The 22,173-nt window shown below is 35.5% G+C and overlaps 1 protein-coding gene across 3 annotated transcripts in view; it reads left to right on the forward strand.

The window, feature by feature from the left end:
- LOC132544425 (tyrosine-protein kinase SRK2-like) overlaps positions 1-22,173 on the forward strand; it is a 108,600-nt gene that overhangs the window by 46,335 nt on the left and 40,092 nt on the right. For 2 of the 3 annotated variants that reach the window (XM_060208019.1, XM_060208020.1), the window contains exon 2: positions 3,765-3,850. In XM_060208019.1, coding sequence (XP_060064002.1) covers positions 3,765-3,850 — 86 coding nt within the window. Of the gene's footprint in view, positions 1-3,764; positions 3,851-11,365; positions 11,392-22,173 lie in introns of those variants that run through there. The other variant, XM_060208021.1, reaches the window with a different exon arrangement.

Raw genomic sequence — 22,173 nt, forward strand, 5'->3', positions numbered from 1 at the left:
GTTTGTTTTATGGCGTGACCAATATGCTTTGCAGGATGCACCATTAATTTTGTTATTCGTTTTCTCAAGTTTTATCACAACACATCAAGGTGGTACCCAGAATACGTTCACGAAGTGTTTTGTGAAATATTGCGTGCCCGCACAAGGCACGCAGTGTGAGTAGCCTAATGAACAAGGGCATTTTGTAAACATAAGAAAAAAACGAAATAATAAAAACAAAAACAAAATTATTAACTTAAAAAATAATGATAAAGAACAAAGCTTCATTTAAACTTGCGATTGTCTTAGATAAAATGTGTGGTCACGTGACATTTGTTGACGGATGAGATAGTGGGTAGTAGTTCTGGAGCTATTTATCTTGCGTGAACTTCGATAAAAGTCAATTCATCAAAATACTTATGTCCATTTAGACAAGTCATACATTCTCTGATAGCGTGACAGATAAGTCGGTACATTTCATCAGAGACATCGGTCATGGTTGTAATGACGCAGGTCTGTTCACAGGGAAAACATGCATTCTCCAATAAATAGCTCCCTGGACATTAACCATGAAAACCCAAACTGATTACCATTGACAGATAAGAGATCATTTCTGATTGGTTGTCAAATTAAGAGGTTATGTATTGACTCTTACAATTGGTCAAATTAATTACAAGAATGATGTTTTTGTTATCTCTCAACCCTCTATGGCATGTGGTGTGTGTGGTGAGCATTCATTACTGTGTGTGTGGCGAGTATTCATTACCAAGTCGATAACGTGATAAACACGCGCTTCGTGCTTTTTAGGAGTTCACACCGTCGTCTTGTCTCCGAGTGTACCACGTGACACAATCAGTCAGGTGCAATGTAATTAACGACGAAACATGGAATGCAAACATTGCTTTCTCCTCTGGTACTCCTTTCACCAAAAGAATGCATACAGGCATGCTCGACTGCTGAATATCAGCCATGTGTAAAAGGTCATTGACATAGAATCTTTGTTCTGGTCCTAGTCCTCGAGGTTTCTACTTACAAATGATGTCCTTAAGTTTCGGACTGAAGACTGAATAAAATCGGTTCATGAGAAACTTTCTGGGTCTCTCGGTAATTACTCATTTCGGAACTCCCCTGTGATTCACTATTTTAATCTGAAGACAATTCCTTTTTCAGAATCTGTGTATGATTTCTGACACGCCTTTGATCTTAACACGCCAGTATATAATTTGTCATAAAGAGACAAAGTTAAAAAAAAGTTAAAGTCACGAGTTCTTATAGATTAGAATGGCGCTTCTCCGCTTATTTCAAGATGTCCTTATACATTATATATGTAGTACGTGTATTTGGATTTCACCGAGAGTTCCGGAATATAATTTAGGAATCATTTCATGAAAACAAAACGACTGATGGTTAGAATGTTATATACTTCGTCATAGATATGTGAATTTACATTGAATGGTCAGGTAACCCTGGTACGATTTAATGGTAAAGGTAAACGAAATATTGAAACTGTATCCTGTTACAGTCAAGTTATTGTGTCAGATACCGGAACTTCCCACTCTCATCGCCGCCTTACAAGTAATCACAAAAACGGAGAAAACAAGTCAGATGAGTCATTGACACAGATAAGAATTGTCCACAACAAATATAAGCATAACATAAAGATGGACTATAACAGCTCCGAAATAATCACGCAAAACGAGACTGAAGCCTCAACAGTGACTGCTTTACGTGTAGAGCTCGGTCAACGAGAGTAGGTAGCGGTCAGTCCAGAAAACAAATGTGTTATACTGTATGGCCGCTTTGTAAGGATATAGTTCTGTTTCGTTCGTATACACGTGTTTTTTCTGTGTTCTTTGAATCCGTGATGACGTCTTTGAATTTGTTGTATTTCTTAAAGAACCGAATGGAAAAAATATGTCTGACCACCGTTGTCCAAGGTAGGGATTGTCTCCAAATAGAAAACGACCTCTTTATTATCAGGGACTGTCTCGAAGCATGAAATACGGTAGACACCTGAGAGTTGGGGGATTTTAGTTTGTTTATATAATTTTCTTTGCTTTAGTTTCTTGCTTTTGTAGTTTGTTTATTAGAATTCTTAGTCTCTTTTATGACATTGATAGTGTTGTCAAACTTCACTAAACCTAAGCTTCATTGAACAAAAGATAAATGCTGCACAATACACAATCATATTATCCGGGCGATCATGCAGCTTTGAAAAAAATACATATAAGAAAATGGCAATTCGAAAATGGAATGGATCTGAATGATCATGGTTGGTTGAATATTGCAAATGATCAGGAGTTATTTAATATTCCCAAGTGCAATGCACAAAATAGAATAGTCTCCTATACAGCTTTGAAGTCTGTAAAAACCTGCTAGTCAGATCCCGATGTCCTGTATCATTTAACGATACAGGGTAGGATAAGTAGAAATCCTGGCATGTTGTTTAAAGTGGTATAATGGTATGTAATATCGAGATACTCATCATGGAGGAATAGTATTGCTCAGAAAACAGATTTCTGATCGAGTGATATCTCAGAAATGGTCTGGTATTACATTTTTCTGGTCCTCGTTTTTCTAACACAGCACCACATATGATCTAACGTATTCATACCCTGTCAAATTAATCTCTAATTTGTGATTTAGTGCAGTGAATTCATCATGTTCCAAATTGTCATTGGTTTTCCGTTTATCATTTTTCTTTTTTCCACTTTTTTAAACTCCGTTACCTAAAACATCAAGCATTTATTATGAAGTAAAATGAAGGGATGGAACATTTTTGCTTTCTTTCTTTCATTTTTTTTTTCTTTTTTTGTAAATTCTTGACGAATCTGTATTACATATTTAGCCGCGGCATTTTTTCACAATTCGGAAATCTTTTTTTTTCAAATCAACATTATTTTTTTATCATAAATCGATAAATACATATCTGTAATAGAAAGGTAGCGGCAATATTGAACGAAAATGTTTAGAAATTATTTCTAAGTCGAAATCATTTGTCGTCGAAACCCAAAAAATGTCCATATGGAAACCAACAAAATATATTTTAACTAAAAAAATCCATAACTAAAAACAGACAGAAACAAATGAATTGCGTTTTAGGACATTTTTTCTGTCAATTACCCCTTCCTTCCAGTGACAGGCTAACGCCTTCCTCACATGTCGGCGTCCATTTCACAGCTCCCTAAGCCAGATGTTCCCGTTTGGAGCCTCGGAACCTCAAACGACTGAAATCAGATAAATCGTTTAACTGTTAAAGCCAACGGGAGTATATGTTTTCCTGGGCATCGCGTTAACGATGTGACCGATCATTGTCGCGTGCGCCCTAATATCACCGCTAATATTCTCTCGTTTTTTGCCATTTTCAAGTTATTTTAAACTCTTACGTCATCGCCGTGTTGGCATATTTTGGTTTTTCTACCATAACCACCGCCCTTCGCAACCAGTACGGTGCACGGCAAAAACACTCACTCGTTAGTGGAAACGGTGGCTGCTGCCAATATGGATAAATCATGTGAGCAGACGACTAGTTTATGAGATCAATGACATTGTATTGCTTTTGACCAAAAGGTCAATGACGACGAAATAATTGATGACATACTGTTGAAAACATTAGTTGAGTTTGCCAAGGTGCAATATAGCGAACACGTTTGTTTGACGTTCAAATGCATGACACAAGAAATATGCAAGGTATGACATTTTGGTATTTTTTCTACATTCACTAGGATGTCAGTTTATACTGCTTTCATCTGACGATGTTTTAACCTTTCTTTCTTTATTTGCAGCATGCGTGTGTTTGCGGCCTTCACCTCAGTTCCCGGAAACATGAACAACTTCCGGTCGGAGAAACGCCGTCCAAATAGCTGTTCAGGTACATATATTTTTCTTCTTTTAAATTTTGTGTTTTTGAACAACAACGCTGCAACTTGTCGAGGATATTTTAATACTTTCCTTTGCCTTATTGTTTTCCGCCTCGATAGCTAGTACTGTTACTGTCTTGAAACAAATGACGTGATTACGTACAGTGCTAGTCGCCATTACGTCATACATTATGCTTTATGCTACAGGAAAATGACAAATTAAAATTGAGATTAAGAAATTAGGTCGGGGGGGGGGGGGGATACGGCACATTGACAATGTTAAACACCATAGAGAGTTCAAGAAGAATTGACGTAGTCATCCGTGACGGAAGGTTTGGTTAGTTTAATGTTTATACCAGAACGATGACCATTAATGGCAGAAAATAGAGGGCAATTCCATAGTTTGATAATTCTGGAATATACCCTGAACGCGGAGGTAGCTTGACACCCCACTCAGTCATATTATACTGACGACAGGCACCTGTTTAACGCTCAATGTAAAAACAAAGGGCAGCTAATACGAATTTGGCCTCGTTGAGAAATATTGTATTTTCTTGTGCGATATGAAGTTGGACGTGTTTGATGCTCGTTAAAATAGGTCTAAGGTTTCTGTTATTATCAACTTATTATCATTAAGGAATGTGACATTACTTACTCAGTCTGACCAAGAATCACAACACGGATGTTGTTGTTGTTAAAGTCAACGACGATTTCCCTTCCAGGACACTTTCAATCTTAGTATTATTTTATGTACTTTGAAGAAAAACGATGTAATTCGGAAGTAGACATAGCGAAGCAAACTTAATTTCAAGAGAACTATAACGATGGTTAATTTCTCAAGTATGTATCAATGCAGTTTCTCAAATGATTCGCCGTCGACATCTATCTCTCTTGAATTTGACAAAAGGATGCTTTGCTTTTGAAATGTACGTGCTTGACACACCAAGATTTGATTTTCACTTCTGCTTGTAAGCGACATAACATTGCATCATAGTCAAACGTGTCGGGATCTGTACAAGAAGATCGACTTTCACGATGTGGGTGAAGCAAAGTTTGACTGTCATGATATCGACAGAACGAAGTCTGACTACCAAGACTTGGCCTAACATTATGTTTCACTACGAGAACAAAACGGGAATTTGTACGTAGCAAACTTTGACGTGTAACAATTTGACAAAACGAAATTTGGCTATCAGGACTTGAACGTGGCAATTATTACTTAGGATTTCGACAAAATGAAGATTGCCAAGATCTGTAGGTAGCTTAGTTTGGATGTACCAATTTCGATATAGCGAGATGTGACAATTTCGACAAAACGGAGATTGAGTGCCAGGACTTGTACGTAGTAGAGTTTGACTGTCATGAATTCGACAAAACGAAGTTATAGTGTCCTGACGTGAACGTAGCGAGGTTTAAATGTGTAACTTTGACACATACCGAGGTTTGACTGTCAGTTCTCGACGATGATACATAACCAACTGTCATGGAAAGACCAACACTCGTGCGTGATGATGCCATGATCCTGAACAAATAAACATCACTGAAATAGTGACTCGGTCGTGTGCCAAACAAACATGTATATAAACAGGCGAGCTCAATGAACACGTGTCATGCGAGGGCCATGATGTTAGTATTTGCTTCTATTGAAACCGTTGTATTTATCCGTCGAGGAGTAGACAATAAAATCAACAGCAACAAAATGGACGTAAAGGGACCGAACAATAGAATCAACAGCCACGGTAGAAAGGTCTTGGGATTTGACAATAGAACTAGCGACGGCTTTCGTGTCTGTCTGTGTGTCAGTCAGTTTGTTTATTTGATTTCTGTATGACGTTGGATGTCAATCGCTTTGTGATAGAGACATGTTTCTGTATATATGCAGAGTTATATCCCTTTGTACTGGTGACGTAGGAGCACCTTCCGTGACTCTGATTTTATTATTCCTCAAACAATGAAGAGATATGAAATGTCACGCATGTAGTGGCATAGTGGTGTTATCCGTGGACATCACCTTCATGACTGTCTCAAAATATAGGGTATCGGCACAGCTCTTCGGTCTATTCCGCAAAGGCTCGGAATTAATCGGCGACGGAAATGACCGAAATGTTGGAATTGTGCTTCGGACGAAGTTGAAAATGTTTGGCCCGTCATGGAAGTCGAAACTTCCTTTTTATACTTCTCTTAAGGGATATTGAAAACATGTTCCCACAGATTTTGTGTTTCCTGTAGTATAACATTTGAGTCAATGCAGTGCATGGATAAAACAAACTATGCTTTCTGTGAATAACGACTGATATAAACAGACGGTTGCAAATTGAAATATTTGAATAAAGTAATTTTCTGGTGATTTTTAGGAGAGTCCAATGCACTATTTCAAAATTTTGATGAGTTCACTTACAAAGAGATATTATTTCTGGTTATCAAATTCCGAAAATCGCTATGAATATAACAGGTACTCGTTATGAAAATGTCTTAATAACCGAGTCGAACCATTTTTGTTTTAATTTTTTCATAAATCAATGTTCAAACGAATGTTCATTCATGTGCTCCTTTCAAAGCATTTTAACTTAGAAACGTAAGTTGTGAATGTAACTGTTTGTTTGTTTCTCATATTGTTGTTTCTCATGTTGTTGTTTTTGATTCTCATGTCGGCGTCGACGACGATGACCACGATAATGATGATATTGTCGTTGTTGTGCAGTGTACACCGTCAAATTGCGGAACTTTACTATAACCTTAACAAATTGCAAATATTTTTTGTCCGAACAAAATTTCGTATTTACAAATGGTCAAAGTGCATTTGAACAGGGTGTCGATATAATAGACTCTTAAAATACAAAGACGAACAAAAATATGCGACGTAAAGTATCGGATATTTTGTTTGACGTAATTAGAAACATGGGTTATAATAAAGGTCACGACTGAGGGGTGGTCATATATGACTATATATCTCTAACAATCCGAATTGTTAGTATATTGAAAATTGAAAATTACTTGGATAAATGACGTATCTGGTGACGGCTTATGGGAAATTCGAATGTTGACCCCTGACCCTAAAACACATTTTGACCTTTGACATTCGATACATGCATGTGTCATCAATACAATAAATTTATTGACAACGTTAATGTCATTTTACAGTACTGTAGGCAGTTCCCCTTTAAAGTAAGACATTTTCGGCAGGAGTTGGCTGTGTTTTATTTGAGGTAGTTAGAATCAGTAGGAATATCTGAGAAACTGATGCAGCGATCACTGTAAAAAAAATGAGAAAAACAGAACCATTGATGACTTCAAAAAAGTTAAATGTGATATCCTCGACTGCCTCACAAAATCTACTTGAGTAAAAATTGATACAAGGGAGACAACCGCCATATCATAACTTGCTCAATTCAAAAATTAACTAAGCAACAGAAATCATAGTGATTTTTGTATTTCAAATAGCATGTCTAGACTTTGAATATATTATCATACTATTATCAGAGTAATGAGAACATTTCTGTGAAATGATTATCTTCAATTGAGATTTTCAAGGTTTTCGAGATAAATTGAAAAAAAAGATGTAAACTTTGGTTTTCGAAAATATTTTTTTTCGCGTGTTTACCTATCTTTTCCCAAATGTTTCATTTCAAATGAAATATATGTTTACACAAATATTTACGGGGAGTTTGTATATACTGTATATATTGTACGTGTTTCGTTACTTCTGTTTTTGGATTGATAAGCTGGTATGTATAACCATGTGTGAAGAATGTCCGTGAAAAAAAGCACGCGCGTCATTCCGAGGAAACAATTCGTGCTACTCTTCTCGAGAGGTGTGACTTACATGAACATATGTCTCCTGTAGACACCTTGCTCTTATTTGTAGAACAGTTATTTCTTTCATTCAGAGCTTGAATGGAGCAGGGATCTAAATAATTAGGTTTCTGTATGAAGCAAGCTGTGTTTAGCTTAATCTTGCCAGTTTTAAAAAAAAGTCTAAAATTATTTTGTCATTTATTGAAATGTTGTGGTAAAAATCAACAAAATGCACATTCTAACAAATAAATATTCATTTCAGCAGATATTTGAGAGGATAGATTAACAGACCTGTTTACGTATAACGTGTGACTGCCGATTATAGAAGCACAGGGACAGGAGAATATGTTAGGTTTTAAACTGTTCTTTAAAGTTGATGAATTAATATGTCGATATTACACAGGGTGAAATAATATTTAACAAAAATATTTCTACTCGGTGATATATTTCCATTTTTTCTATTATTATCATTTTGAGATTTGACCTTTACCTATAAACATCTAATTTTGTCCTCACCTCCCACCTCTCACCCCACCATATGGAAAAAGTTCCAATTACATCTCCAGTAACAGAACATAGTCCTCAAATCCCTGTGATTATAGGTATATTTCTGGCAGAGTGTTTGTTATGTGTTGTTAAAGTTTTCTGATTTCATAATATTAATATTTTTAAAACAAGAAGGCAAGATGTGAACAATTTATTCTGGTCCTGGTGTTTCGCTGCTAAAATACTTTACCTTGGACCCATGTCTTATAAAGTATAAACGAGGTATTTCAATAAGCATAATACCAATATTTCTGAAAACTTTAAGTGGTCAAGACAAAGCCGAATCAAATCCTGCTTTGCTCGATATTCATATTTTTGCTTTTATTTCTTGTTTCCGTGTTTGTTTTGTTTTCAGTTTTTTTTTTCTCTTTCGGTTTTTTGTTGTTGATGTTTTTGTTGTTGTTCATTAGTACGTTCGTTCGTTTGTTCGTTTGTTTGTTTGTTTGTTTGTTTGTTTGTTTGATTTATTGGTTTTTGTGTCGAGTTCCTCCATAACAAACATGCTTCAACAGGGGAACGCAATATACATGTTTTTACTAGTACACTCTAGAGTGCTTTTTTAAGTGAATTTCTTTTATATGGTATCAATATTGATTGTTTATTTTATAAATGGACCATTTTCTCGTTTTTAAATGAAAATAACTACAGTGCTGCTTTAAATGATATATGATAAATACATTCAATGTATATCACATTGAAAAGCCACAAAATTGATATTATATCGTATATACGTCATTTTCTCTTTACTTTTTAATGCTTTGTTTGTTGAAATTGCACACTTAAAATAACAAAACAACAAATCGTCAAGAATTGAGAACATGTTACCCGCCGATATCGGTATTATAAGTATGTGGAGATCAAGCACCGAACAGTTTATAATGTGTTTTTGTGGAATTTCTTTCTATATTCAGTATGAAAGACCACAAGTCGTAAAATGAATAAAAGACATATTATTAAATTGTAATATTGACAATTTTTCAATTAAGTACAGAAGAAAGAAAAAGAAAGTCCGTAGTCTACTTGCTGTGAATGAATCTACATCCGGTAAGGATCGTTTAAAGCGAAGGTCACTCAGTGCAAAATAGTTTCCCTCTATAGAAATAAGACTGACTGGTTCATTACGATAGCAACTGGCAGTCTACTGCTTTAATACACTTAGGCTATTTTCACTGGGGTTGTTTTACGTAGTAGTTAGGGTTTAACTGGAAAATAAAACCGAAGTATGTCTGTTCTGGGATCGTTAAGAAAATGAAAGAGAAGGGTTTATATAACAGTTCTTGAACACTAAACGTACAGATAAATAGTACAAAGAGACCATCTCGATACTAGAAGTTTCCCAGTATCCAATACTACTGTTCTATTCTTGTTAGAGTACTGTCATAGTGACTCAGTGACAGGTTTTAGTAGGACTGTTTAATTGTCTAATAAAGAAGTAAATGTGTTACTTATATATATCATTGTGTAGTTTAACTGAAAATCAGGTTTTAAAAAAGTCCAGTTGACCCATTTGATGAACACATACGTCTTCTGTGACAAATGCCCGGGTCCTGATGATTTGAATCGCTGTTAGTGAAAGGTCAATGAACCGGGTGAAATATATACAATAATAGTTATAATAATAATGACCCGGAAACATCAGAATGCATATCATTGATATGATAATCGGGCATTGGCCATGATTCACAACTATTGATATGATTAGAAAGACAAATTACGGGGAGGGATTTAATTTATTTATATTTAATTTCTCTTTAAATGACTGGGGTCATAAATAATGTATAACGAAAAGAATGAAAAATACTATAGCTAATTGTAGGTAAAACTATACAACTGATATGCGAGTATAGATTTATAAATGTCTACGATGACAATAACGTCTTATGAAGAGCTTCATATTTTTGATATAAGTGTTCTGCTGGTCTCTGATTTGTGTACAGGTAAATAAACCAACCTTTAAGAAATAGCATGACTAATAGTTTTTCATTTTGTAATCCGTTAATTTATTATTAGTGAATCGTATTGCAGAGAGTGAAGTACGTTTAATGTTTATGACTAAACGATGGCCAGTATGGTGCCAACACAATGGTATTATGAAGGTTTTTATGAGCGGAGTTTTGGATGATTCAGTTATCGTTTTCATAGTATTCAATTACGCTTTATTCAAAATGGATATTTCTCACTCTAGTTTTAATTTATTCCTATTGAAGTTTCTTATTTCTAAGTAGAATGAAAAATATGACGCTGTCAGCATATTAAATATTTATGACTCATCTTGACGTCCCGAAAACCTGCTACGAGATAATCCGGACTAAGAGAGATTTTTTTATGATTAAGTAATTATGACGGGTGATATATTCATATTTTTATCATATTAAGCCTTTTGTGTGATCAAACTTGGTACTAACATGAGCTTCGAGTATCACTTGACTGCGGACCGTCTGTATGTGCACGTGTCCCATATGTTGCAAATTTTATAAATTGTCTGTGCAGAGTGTTAGTAGGCTAAAGTGATTCAGTTTTGTCATTGTCGCCGAAATATGTCGATAAATACTTTTTGTAGGTATGCATGTCAAACTTCTTATGTTATTGACTCATCTACATCACTTATTAAAACAACTGGGTAATTACGTTTGGAGAATACGTATAGATCGATTGCGGGGTTGAGAAAAATAAGTAAATAAATAAACAAATAAATAAATAAACGAAATAAACAAATAAATCAATAAACGAAATAAATAAACAAATAAATAAATATAAATAAATGAATAAAGAGAACAAGTGTGGAGTTCTGAAAGGAAGAAAAAATTATGAATCCGTAGGAAATCTCCTAAGATAATTCATCATCTATACACCTTTTTAGGTACTTAGGCACCCAGGTGGTGTCAGGTAAACTAATAACGCCAATTAGATTTAATCAATATCTTCAGGAGACGTGTTAGCATGTATGTTCATCAGAGTTTTTCACTTTAAAGGCGAAAGATTTGTCAAAAATCTGTGGTCAATCTTATAAGTTGAGTCGACCATAGGGGCAAAGCCGCCAAAAAAATGAAGGCAGCCTCGTCCCCGTTAGGTGTTCAACACGTGGTGGGAACGAGGATAGGTCGCTTCTACACATGGAAAAATATGGGTTTGGTTATTTCCTGTGCGGATACACAGATATTTATAAGCGTGTAATTCAATGGAGGAAGGAAATTCCACCAATATAAATAAGGTGAGTGTTTTTTGAGTAGTATACTATCCACTGAGCGTATGATACACAGGGACCGATGCATCTTTATCGAGCTAAATAACCCAAAGTTTGATGAAAGGCCAAAAATATGTCAGACATTGAAAATGGCGGTCGCCACTTCCTGTGATGTCCACGGTGTTTTTTTATTGGCATTTATCCAAGTATTAACACCTGGAAACAACGATTTGCCTCGCTTCTAATGATCTCCAATAAAGTAAAATCGTGTGTGTTACTGTTCTGTGTGAATTGTTGAGGTTATGTTTAAAGAAACACCTGAGTTAATCATGAAAGTAGGGCATCGGTAGTGTGCAGTGATGTTTGTTTTGACATCAAGGCATTGTAGAGGGGGCATTCGGTCCAAGTTTTAAAAGTTATACATACATCATTGTCAGTTCTAGAGTCTTTGCAGTATGCACTGCAGTATTCAGATAATGTTATTAGCACATGTTTTATTATTTAACGTAAACGATAAGAGATTGAACGTCACTGATTTTTAATAAGATTTACCGGTCACATGTAGCCTATCATGACACAGATTTTGATAAACACCCTGATGGCCTATTTTACATTCTGGTCAAATTGGTCGGTGTAAAACACAATGTCGGCTCGTCGAATATGCCTACACAACTGATATCATTAGGAGAGCATCAAATATCCTCTTTTGTTGATAATGTTGATGACTCAAGGATAATGCAGAGCTATGTATTAATTTGACTTGTTATATCTGCCTGGTATGTTTTGCTAAAAAAAATGAGGTCAGATTCTTCTTCGGACGAGTTTGATCAAAACCAACGTTGATTAAGCCTATTTTTGAAGTGTTGTGTCAATAATAGTGTGACATACTATTGAAAAGTAAAGCTTTCTTAGTGCAACTGATCAGAAATTATAAATATTTGACATAGTTTTTAAAGTGTTGGACCCTAATTCAATCCATAACATACCTGTGTGCATGACATGTATGCTTAGGTCAGAATCAATTTTGTCTCTGCACACCAGCCCCTTTTTATGCAGGAAGCAAAAGACAATTGTGTCAAAAAATTGAAGTTATAAATGAATAGATTTACTCCTCTTCCCAGCATGCTGAAGAGAATTTTTTTTAATTCACATTCCTTTTTTTCTCCCATGTCCACCTTCCCTCAGATGACCCTCAACAGTGCACAGTGTATTTCTCACCTGCACCACCAACCAGTGACTACCCTTCCCCAGATTAATTCTTCTGTCCACAGCCTGCTAACCAGACTTGTATCTAAACAATTAGCTGTCCTCCCCCTCCCAAATGACCCTTTTTGGTTTCTGTTGACCTGTATCCATCCTTTCTCAGATATCTCTTCTTGGTGCATTGTTCACCTGTGATTATCCTCCCCTTGTTAATCTTCCTCTGTGCATTGCCCACCAGTTTCTACTCTCCCCCTAGCAGACCTTGGTGTACTGTTCAACCGAGTCCTCCTCCCCCTAGTGACCCCTCCTCGGTGCACTGCCCACCAGTTTCTACTCTACCCCTGGCAGACCCTGGTGTACTGTTCACACATGTCCTCCTCCCCCTAGTGACCCCTCCTTGGTGCACTGCCCACCAGTTTCTACTCTCCCCCTGGCAGACTCCAATGTACTGTTCACGCAAGTCTTCCTCCACCTGGTGACTCCTCCAAGTTGCACAGTCAATTTTCCTTTCTTCTTCTCCATGTTGACTCTTATTGCACCTCCAGTCTTGGTCACCCTCCCCTGTTCTCTGTCCATCAGTGTATTCCTTCCCACTGGTGCCCTCCTTGGTGCACTGTCCATCAGTGCATACCTTGCCTCTGGTGCCCTCCTTGGTGCAGTCCATCAGTGTATACCTTACCTCTGGTGCCCTCCTTGGTGCACTGTCCATCAGTGTATACCTTACCACTGGTGCCCTCCTTGGTGCACTGTCCATCAGTGTATTCCTTCCCACTGGTGCCCTCCTTGGTGCACTGTCCATCAGTGTATACCTTACCACTGGTGCCCTCCTTGGTGCACTGTCCATCAGTGTATTCCTTCCCACTTCAGTGTATACCTTACCTCTGGTGCCCTCCTCATTTCACTGTCCATCAGTGTATACCTTACCTCTGGTGCCCTCCTTGGTGCACTGTATACCTTACCTCTGGTGCCCTCCTTGGTGCACTGTCCATCAGTGTATACCTTCCACTGGTGCCCTCCTTGGTGCACTGTCCATCAGTGTATTCCTTCCCACTGGTGCCCTCCTTGGTGCACTGTCCATCAGTGTATTCCTTCCCACTGGTGCCCTCCTTGGTGCACTGTCCATCAGTGTATACCTTACCTCTGGTGCCCTCCTCATTTCACTGTCCATCAGTTTCCTCTCTCACACAAGTGACCCTCCTCAGTGCTGTGCCAAGCTATGATCACCCTGTCCTAGGTAATCCTTCTCTGGGTGCTTACTGCCTCTATCTGCCCTCCCCTTGGTCACCCTCCTTTGTGCACTTTCTGTCTGTATCCATCCTACCCCTTGTAGCCCTCCTATTTACACTGGCTGTCAGTCTTGACCTTGATAAATGTTTTCATCTACATAGTTTCTGTTAAGTTTTTATTGGACATTTTTGTTTTTAAACTTGCTTAATATTTGTATGAAACTGGTGAATTTTAGTTGTAATAATGTACTTCCTGGCCAGAATTTAGCTCAATTTGTTGAGTGAAATCCAAGCAAACTAAACGTGCACCATTTGATCCCCAGCAAATGTACAGAAAAGAAGTCACCTCTTACTGGTGATATGATGATGATCAGATAGAATCAATTATTTAAGTTTTCAATCTCATCTAATGCTTTGTTCAGTGGTAATTTCTAGTTAAACATCATCAGCACCTTAATATTTTCTTGTGAATGAGCAAAAATAAAATTCATATGCATGATAAAGGTGCCATTTGCCAATAATATTCATTCTTATGTTAATTCTAGGCAAGTGAGATATTTTACTTTAAATTTACAAGAAATGAAAACACTGCATTGGAGAACACATTCTCTTTCTAAGAATATTGAACTTGCGACCAATTATGAAATCAATTAAGTATATAGAAAAACCTACGTGACTTTAATCAATTATGGGTTATAAAAGATTACCCATCACTAGCTAAATCTATGTACAGATTTTCTGAATACTTGGTAAGATGAATCTATTCAGTAGCTTTATTAGTATTTCCGATATTCTTGGATACGTCTACAGTTATGATGGTGACTTATGCCTTGTGTGTGTCTATGTCCTGGTATAGTAGTATATATATATATGCTGGCTCCTTACCATGTACGTCGTGAGGAATGTAGATTATAGATGTAAAATATTAAGTGGTTCTTTTGGAATGTACTTAGTAAAATGATGAAGTCACATTTCTTCCATACCACAGTGTTAGCAGCTGCACCAAGAAAACCCCTATCTATCATACAGATACTATATGTAATAGCATTTGGTGTTAGATCTACCTTAAGAAAGACAGCAATTGGTTCCCATCTTTTTCATTTCTCCACCTCCAAAAAGTTAGTTAAATTACTGAACTAAGTTTTAAGTGGGATAAACTGTAATGAAACTATTAACATAACTATATCTAGCTAACATGCTGTCTGAGAGGATTGGTAGACCGTTTATTATGGGATGTTTCCCATCTGCAATTTTAAGCACTAGGAGGTACAATTAAATCTTACATCTTGATAGAGATATAAATAAAGATGTATAAGAAAGTTTCAGAAGCCTTTCTAATGAGATTTTTGATTCTACATGTAATACCGTATTTTACCTAATGTTATATATTCTAAGTGTTTGTACTACATATGATTTTGTATCATGTTGAGTATTTTTATTTGTTCCATTCACTTTTATTCCTGACAAGGTACTGTGTAAGGAAAAGTTCACCAATTTGTTTGTGAAGAAAAGTGTATGTCACAGCCATGGTCAACCATAGTAAAATAATGTATTGTTTTTGAGCCTGGAGGAAGAATTTGTCAGCTAAAATAGTTAGTGTGTATACAATATGAAATATGGTTTATCATATCAAAAATTAAATCTTTGATGTATTGTAGCTGTAAAGTCTGGAAACACTGAGTTGAAATGATGGTATACTTGTAAATGAGGCTGGAAATCTGCAGGGAATGTTTTAATTAAAGGGGCAAGCTTACTGACTTATAGCAGAGATTTATATGAAAACTAACATCTTCAACTGGCATTAAATTGAGAAGTAGTATCCACTCATTAAATGTTTACTTTGGGCAACTTCTGTTATGTTTGTAAATATATATATATTTAGGTCCAAAATCGTTATTTTGACTTTTAGCTATGGTCTTCTTTCTGAAATACAGATTCAGTGATTTTATGAAAACAGTATAGTGTAAAGTTTTTTATCCCTCAGATGTTACATTTAGACCTAGGATGCCAAAATAAAGATATTGCTTCAGACTGAAAGTAGGTCAATGGGCAGATGGGCTTATTATCGGACAATGATATAGCATTGATGTCTGAAAATGACAGTAAAAGTGGATGTGGTTGATCCCACACCGGGTCTTATGGTTGGATAAATTAATGTATGATGTTGTAGGGTGAATTAAGAAATTTTACAATTATTTCATGACTTCAAAGGGACTAAATGGTTTAAATTTCATTATTTTTCCCATGTGTTCAGGCTATCATTTAAATATTTAAAATTAGACGCTTCACAAAATTATAACACTCTCTGAAAGAAATTGATAAAGATTATCAACTTCAAACTAACGACACTAGCTGTTGTCTACCACCCATTGTCTACTGCCCATTGCTGTTTTGATCGGAGATAGGGAAGTTCATCAAGTAACCTTTCAAAACCTTGTTTTAACCCGCCATTTTGTTATGATTTCATACTGTATAATTGTGTAATTAGCCAAAGCTTAATTTGTCAAATGGCCTCATATTTCACGCTAAACCCGTGACAGAGTGAAATTAATCAATTTGAATCTAAAATTGCATGCGCAAAAACATCTTTCACAGTCTTCATATAATGATATAAATTAGTGCTGAGTTGCTCCTATTTTATCTTAATTTTTGGACATTGTTAATAAAATTATTATGCAGACTTTAACATACTATAATTAACAGAAAGTACACAATTTTTAAAAGATATTTAAATGTTATAATGCTTAATACCGGTTATGAAATAAATATCTAACCATTTAAAATTTATTGTGGTAGTGTGGTTGTGTCCTTTAACTTCAGTTGCTCAGCTTAACATGCATGCAACTGTCCTCCTGTATGTTGTTCAGTGAGGTAGCAACCACCAACTACAAGGGGACCATGCTTTAAATAGCTGTGGCTGGTCAAGTGATAATAAGCCCAGCCCAGATGCAAACAAACTTGAAAAAACAGTGTACTTGATTGAAATTTCTGTATTTAATCCGTCAGTAAGCCAAAGACTGGTAAATAATAAGTTCAATCTCATTTCAGATATTATAAATTCACTTATGAAATACTTTTTTTGATAATCAGTCCATACTTCATCAATTGCAGATTCAGTTGTTTTATCAATAAATGTTATCATAGTCCTGTAATGAAAAAGCCGTCTTTAAGTCCAGGTTTAAATATATTGATCCCAAGCTGCCTCTGAACCTGGGCTATTATCACAGCCTTCTTTTGGGTTTTATGTAGGACAGCCATGTCTTAACATTTTACCAACACAATGCAGTTATGGCATGCAGATTATGGTTACAGTATCTACCAGTACAGATTGTGATAAAAGTGCTGTAACCTTTTATAGTTGAAAGCTTGCTGATTCAATGATACAAAATTTTGCAATTAGCTCAAGATGTAAAAACTGGAGTCAGTACTGTAACTGGTACACATTTTCACTGTACCTGGGTATATCTGGTCCCATGTAGGAAAAACTACAAACTTCATCAAATCATCAATGAGAGTTGAAAAGTTATCTGTTTTTTAAAATCTGTCAATATTCGGAAAAATTGACGACATTTAAAGAAAGTGAAAAGGGTTTTTGTCAGTTTATTTTTTGTTTCAAAGATATTGTGGTGTGCTTATCCCTACATCACAGTTACTGCTTTCAATTTTGGGAGGGAAAGTAGTGGGACACATGCATACATAAACATACTTCAGAAACCAACATTTAAGGTTTGCTTGTCTATTTATTGCATGCTGATGAAGGCAAGTGAACCTCGTGCAAATGAAATGACTTAGGAGGCCAACACAAGATAATAATATTTTAATTTGGGGAAAAACAGCATTTCTAGTGGACCTGGGAAACGACCAGTTCTTAGTAAGCTGTAATTTGTAATATAATGATTATGGAATGAAATTTCTAGACATTATAATTATGTATTTAAATAGTTGAGATTCATGTATACGATTTCCTGCTCAGTTGGCATGTTGAGTGTATTATTGTACCAACGAAAAGAGAAGAAAATATTTTGTGGTACTCTGTCAGTAATCCTCCTTAAAGGAGTAAGTATAATTGGTCTTTATTCTTTGGAATTTTATTCATGTGACACTCCGTTTTTACCCTGGGTTAAGAGCTCTCAGTATAGATATTTATAACCCTCGCTGATAATGTTTACACCTGTGTCATGAGGTAGGGGGAATGTTCTTAACTATTGTAACCTGTCCTAGAAACAGTTGTAACAACACCTAGGCTGTGTTTCACCAGTTTGTATTCTTGTTTGTCTGGGGCACTAGTGGTTTGATGTTGTTTTCGGGTAATTTAAGCCTTTAGTTTGATGAAGACTTCCAAGTTGTCAAACTCATCAATCAAATATTAGGTAAATCCAAAGTAAGCAGTGAAATACATCATGATCTACTCAATCAAAGCATTATTTGGTGTACTAAATAAATCAATAAAATTAGCAGCATGAGGTGTTCCCAAAATATTGCTAAAGTTAGTAGCATCAAAAATTACTAAAATCAGCAGATTAGCAAAAATTACAATTTGGGTGTAAAAATCAACTGTACAAGTTGTCCTCAAAATATCAAATATTCTAGGGTGCCTTGGTTCTTCAAAATGGCTGTTAAATGACCCTTTCAACTGTTGTCACCTGTCTGCATATTGCCCTATTTGCTGACAAAATTTTTTGTAAAGTTCTACATGAAAAAAACTAAAACCTCCATTTTTTTTGTTAAAATTGTGGATTTGTTTATTATATTATCATTCTTAATCAGTTCGACAGGGTCATCCAAAAAAGTTTAGACCCCTCATTAGTAAGGTATGTCTGATATCCCATTTCTGTAATTATCTATAACTACCTAATGACTTGGCTTTTTAATAGGCTAATCCTCCAAAAGAAATGTGCATGTGGTAGGTTGATATTTTCACACTCCAACCCAACCCAAGGTGTTACTATAGCTATGTATTAAAGAGTGGGGACACCTTTGCACAGATAATTAGAACACCTGCTTCCTAACAAACCTTGAATCCAGCTTGTCAAATGGCCTTGAGTGGACAGATTTTACAACACTACACTTTTAGCATCTTCCTGTTAAGTCAGCTTACATTCACAATGTTGTCAAGCCCAGGTGCAATTCGCCACAGGTTTAGATTCAGAGGCAAAGGAAATTGGCCCAGTTTTGATAGGCTTGCCCCTCCCTGGGTGGGAGGGCTATATAGCTATGGGAACATATTGCACAAGTCAGTTCTGGGAACAGAAAGATATAATAGATATTTTCCTTCCCTTTCTGTCTCATCTTCAACTTTCAATTTACGATCATCCCAAGGTCAAATCGGTGAATTGATGTAATGACCTTGAATTATCTGTGGGCAAATTCACAATTGATCTCCAATTTCACTTGGAGATAGCAAAATAAGGCAGATTGAGGAACTTGCGTAAGTGTTAGCCAACCAACAGGAAACTCGTTTCACTTTGTGCCGTAATTCTTTGTAATCTTGTTGTGGTAGGGAACATTCGTTTCACACTAACAATTACTTAGCCTTGATGTAGGGGAAGTAGGGGTAGGGGCGGGGGTCATGGATTAAAACCCTGGGAGGGGGCAGCAACATTTTGACCAGGAGATGAGGAAAGATGGGTGTAATTATCTGATGTTTTATTGGGGAAACCAGGATGTTTACACAAAATTTGGATTTATTGATTCTGGAAAATATCTTAAATTTATGTGTACCACTTAAAATTCTTAAATATTTGTTAATGAAAGAAAAAAAATATACCAAGAATATGTCGGTGAAAGTCATGGAAATATTATGGTAACCATTCTGTGAAGGTATGATCCATTTCACCAACATCACATGTATTTTTAACTAAAGAGTGGCAGATATGATTGGAAAGTGAAATAAAACTATTGCTTGTCGATAAAGCTGACTTACTTCAGGAATGTTACTGATGTGAAAGAAAACATATGGATTATAATTCAATACTTAATGATAATAGGATAAGGGAGTCGTATCAAAATACTCAATGATAATGTCAAGACACTCCTGTATATAACTCAACATGATAACTGTCATCTTTGTATCTGTGAGGCAGAGGATGTTTTTTTTCTGTTTCTCCCTTTAGGGCTATCAGGACGTGCTATATATACAAGTGTTAAGAGAGGTGGTGATAGGGGACCATTCAAAAGACCAGTATATGATATTATCTGTAGGGAGTGGTCATTTGTAAATACTTTATAGGATTTTATATGTCATTATCAGGGATTAGTAGTCTCCCATCTAGTTTGTATACATAGTGGTTTCCTGTCTTTACAGTCAGAATATTATAGATTAGTCAACACAAATCATATGTCCAGTCCTTTAATTACTTGCAAAATTTTTATGAAATATAAATCAAATGATTGCAGTAGAAATTGATCCAAAATGATGCAGAAATGAAGTCTTCCTACTTCGCCAGTAATTTTTATACCTTCACCATTTTAAAGGTGGTTATGTTTACATATGAAAACTGTTCATCCTGTCCTCATTTCAATCAATTAGAGATTTTATAAAACTTGGTGCAGTGGTTCATTATATGACAATAATACCATGAAAGAGTTTGTGTTTTAAGTTTCCAAATTCAAAGTAACCATTATTTTGTTGAAAACCTTCAGTGACATCACTCTGTCTTGGGTATCAAGGACGCTCATAAATTATATTAACGAGCATTAATTCTTATTTGCATTATCTAGTTTCAAAAAAATATTTTTTTCAGAAATATAAAGATTTTGTATTTGATGTATAGATTATTTCACCTTGATTTACAAGATACTTAATTTTTTTTCTTAAAATCTTGAAATTACTTGGTGTATATATTACATCATCTGGTAGTTCTGAAACCATCAATTTCTTATATCTTTTAATGACTGAAAAACAATATTTTTCCATTAACTTTAACCGTGCCACACTGGATATTGACAATTTCACCTAAGCCAAATTTGAGGGTAGAGACTTTGTAATCATGTGTCACAGTGCTATTTTCCGATTAGAGTAGTGAACCAAGTGTTCAGAGGCATTGGATGGGTGAGCAATCCAAGCATTCAGAGGTTACTGGTTGACCGAGTCCTGTTCTGAATAGGTCACATGATCAGGTGAAAGGCCCGGTAGGTAGACGACTGCCTAATTTTGATGACAATCAGAGAAATTTAGAAGTGTGTAACAATTGTGGTGATCGTTTTCTAAAGACTTGTATGTTTTTAAATAAACTCTGTATTTGTCTGTATTGTTCTACAAGCACAATAATTCCTTCCGTCCAATTTTATTCATTCTTGAATTTGTTTAAAGTTTCATCTTAAGTATAATCTGTTTTTTCTGAAATGTGCCATTGATTTGCCGTACTTATTTCTGGTAAATTAACCACACAATACACCCTACTTCCACATGTTAATCTCAATTGGTAGAACGAACGCCCAAAGCAATTCTAGTACCCCCAAATACAATACCAGTGTATTTTAAAAAGTGATGAACCATTCTCGTAAGACTGTTTTTTATTTTTTAATCCATTTAAAAGTTCAGATTATTCAAGAGAGTTTTCCAAAGGGTCAGTGAACGAGCAAATGATTTAATCGTGAGGTGTTTTATACAATCATAATGGCCTCATTCTTAAATGGAAGGGACCAGCAAAAAGACTGTTTATGTGCTTTAAGGCATTGTAACACTGTCCTTTATTCTTTCTCGTCTGATTTGACTGTTATCAGTAAAATGCAATTTAGCCCAGTTACGGGTTCCTTTAGTCGAACAAAAGCAAGGTCAACGTCTCCAGACATATTAGCAAATGACTTTGTAATGTAATATTGTCTCTGGTAGCAACATGTATGGCATCGTGTTGAAGAAATTAACAAGGACAACTCTGTTCAATAATTATCCACGGGCTTCTTGAGCACATGAGTATTAGAATCAGCATTTTCAACCCTTGAGTTTAGAAATTTTTGGGATTGAATATATATATACAGACCTGTCATTGTAATTTTGATTGGAAACCAAAAAAAAATCCCTAATATTTTTAAATAAGAAAACAGACTATTAAATTTTATTAAGAAAAAAATGGACATGGATTTTTACAATTATGTATAATTGGAAAGAAATGGAAAAGTATAAATAAAATTAATGAACATTTTTTGGAAATTGTAAAAACTATTGCCAAAACAGTGAAATGTCAAAAGAAGAAAAAAGATTTTGAAATTTTAGTGTGATGATAAAGGTCACACAAATATTTATTGGGATCATGAGAAATGCTATATCATTCATGATCATGTTTTCTTTAAGGGATATCCTTAACCAGACTAATGGAAATGGACACACCTGTTTTAATTTTATTTCTCCAACTGTTTTTACTAATAATTAAAAGGATTA

The sequence above is a fragment of the Ylistrum balloti genome, unplaced genomic scaffold (assembly GCF_031769215.1).
Source record: "Ylistrum balloti isolate Yb309-2 unplaced genomic scaffold, AGI_CSIRO_Ybal_v1 Utg369798, whole genome shotgun sequence".
In the NCBI taxonomy this organism is placed as follows: domain Eukaryota; kingdom Metazoa; phylum Mollusca; class Bivalvia; order Pectinida; family Pectinidae; genus Ylistrum; species Ylistrum balloti.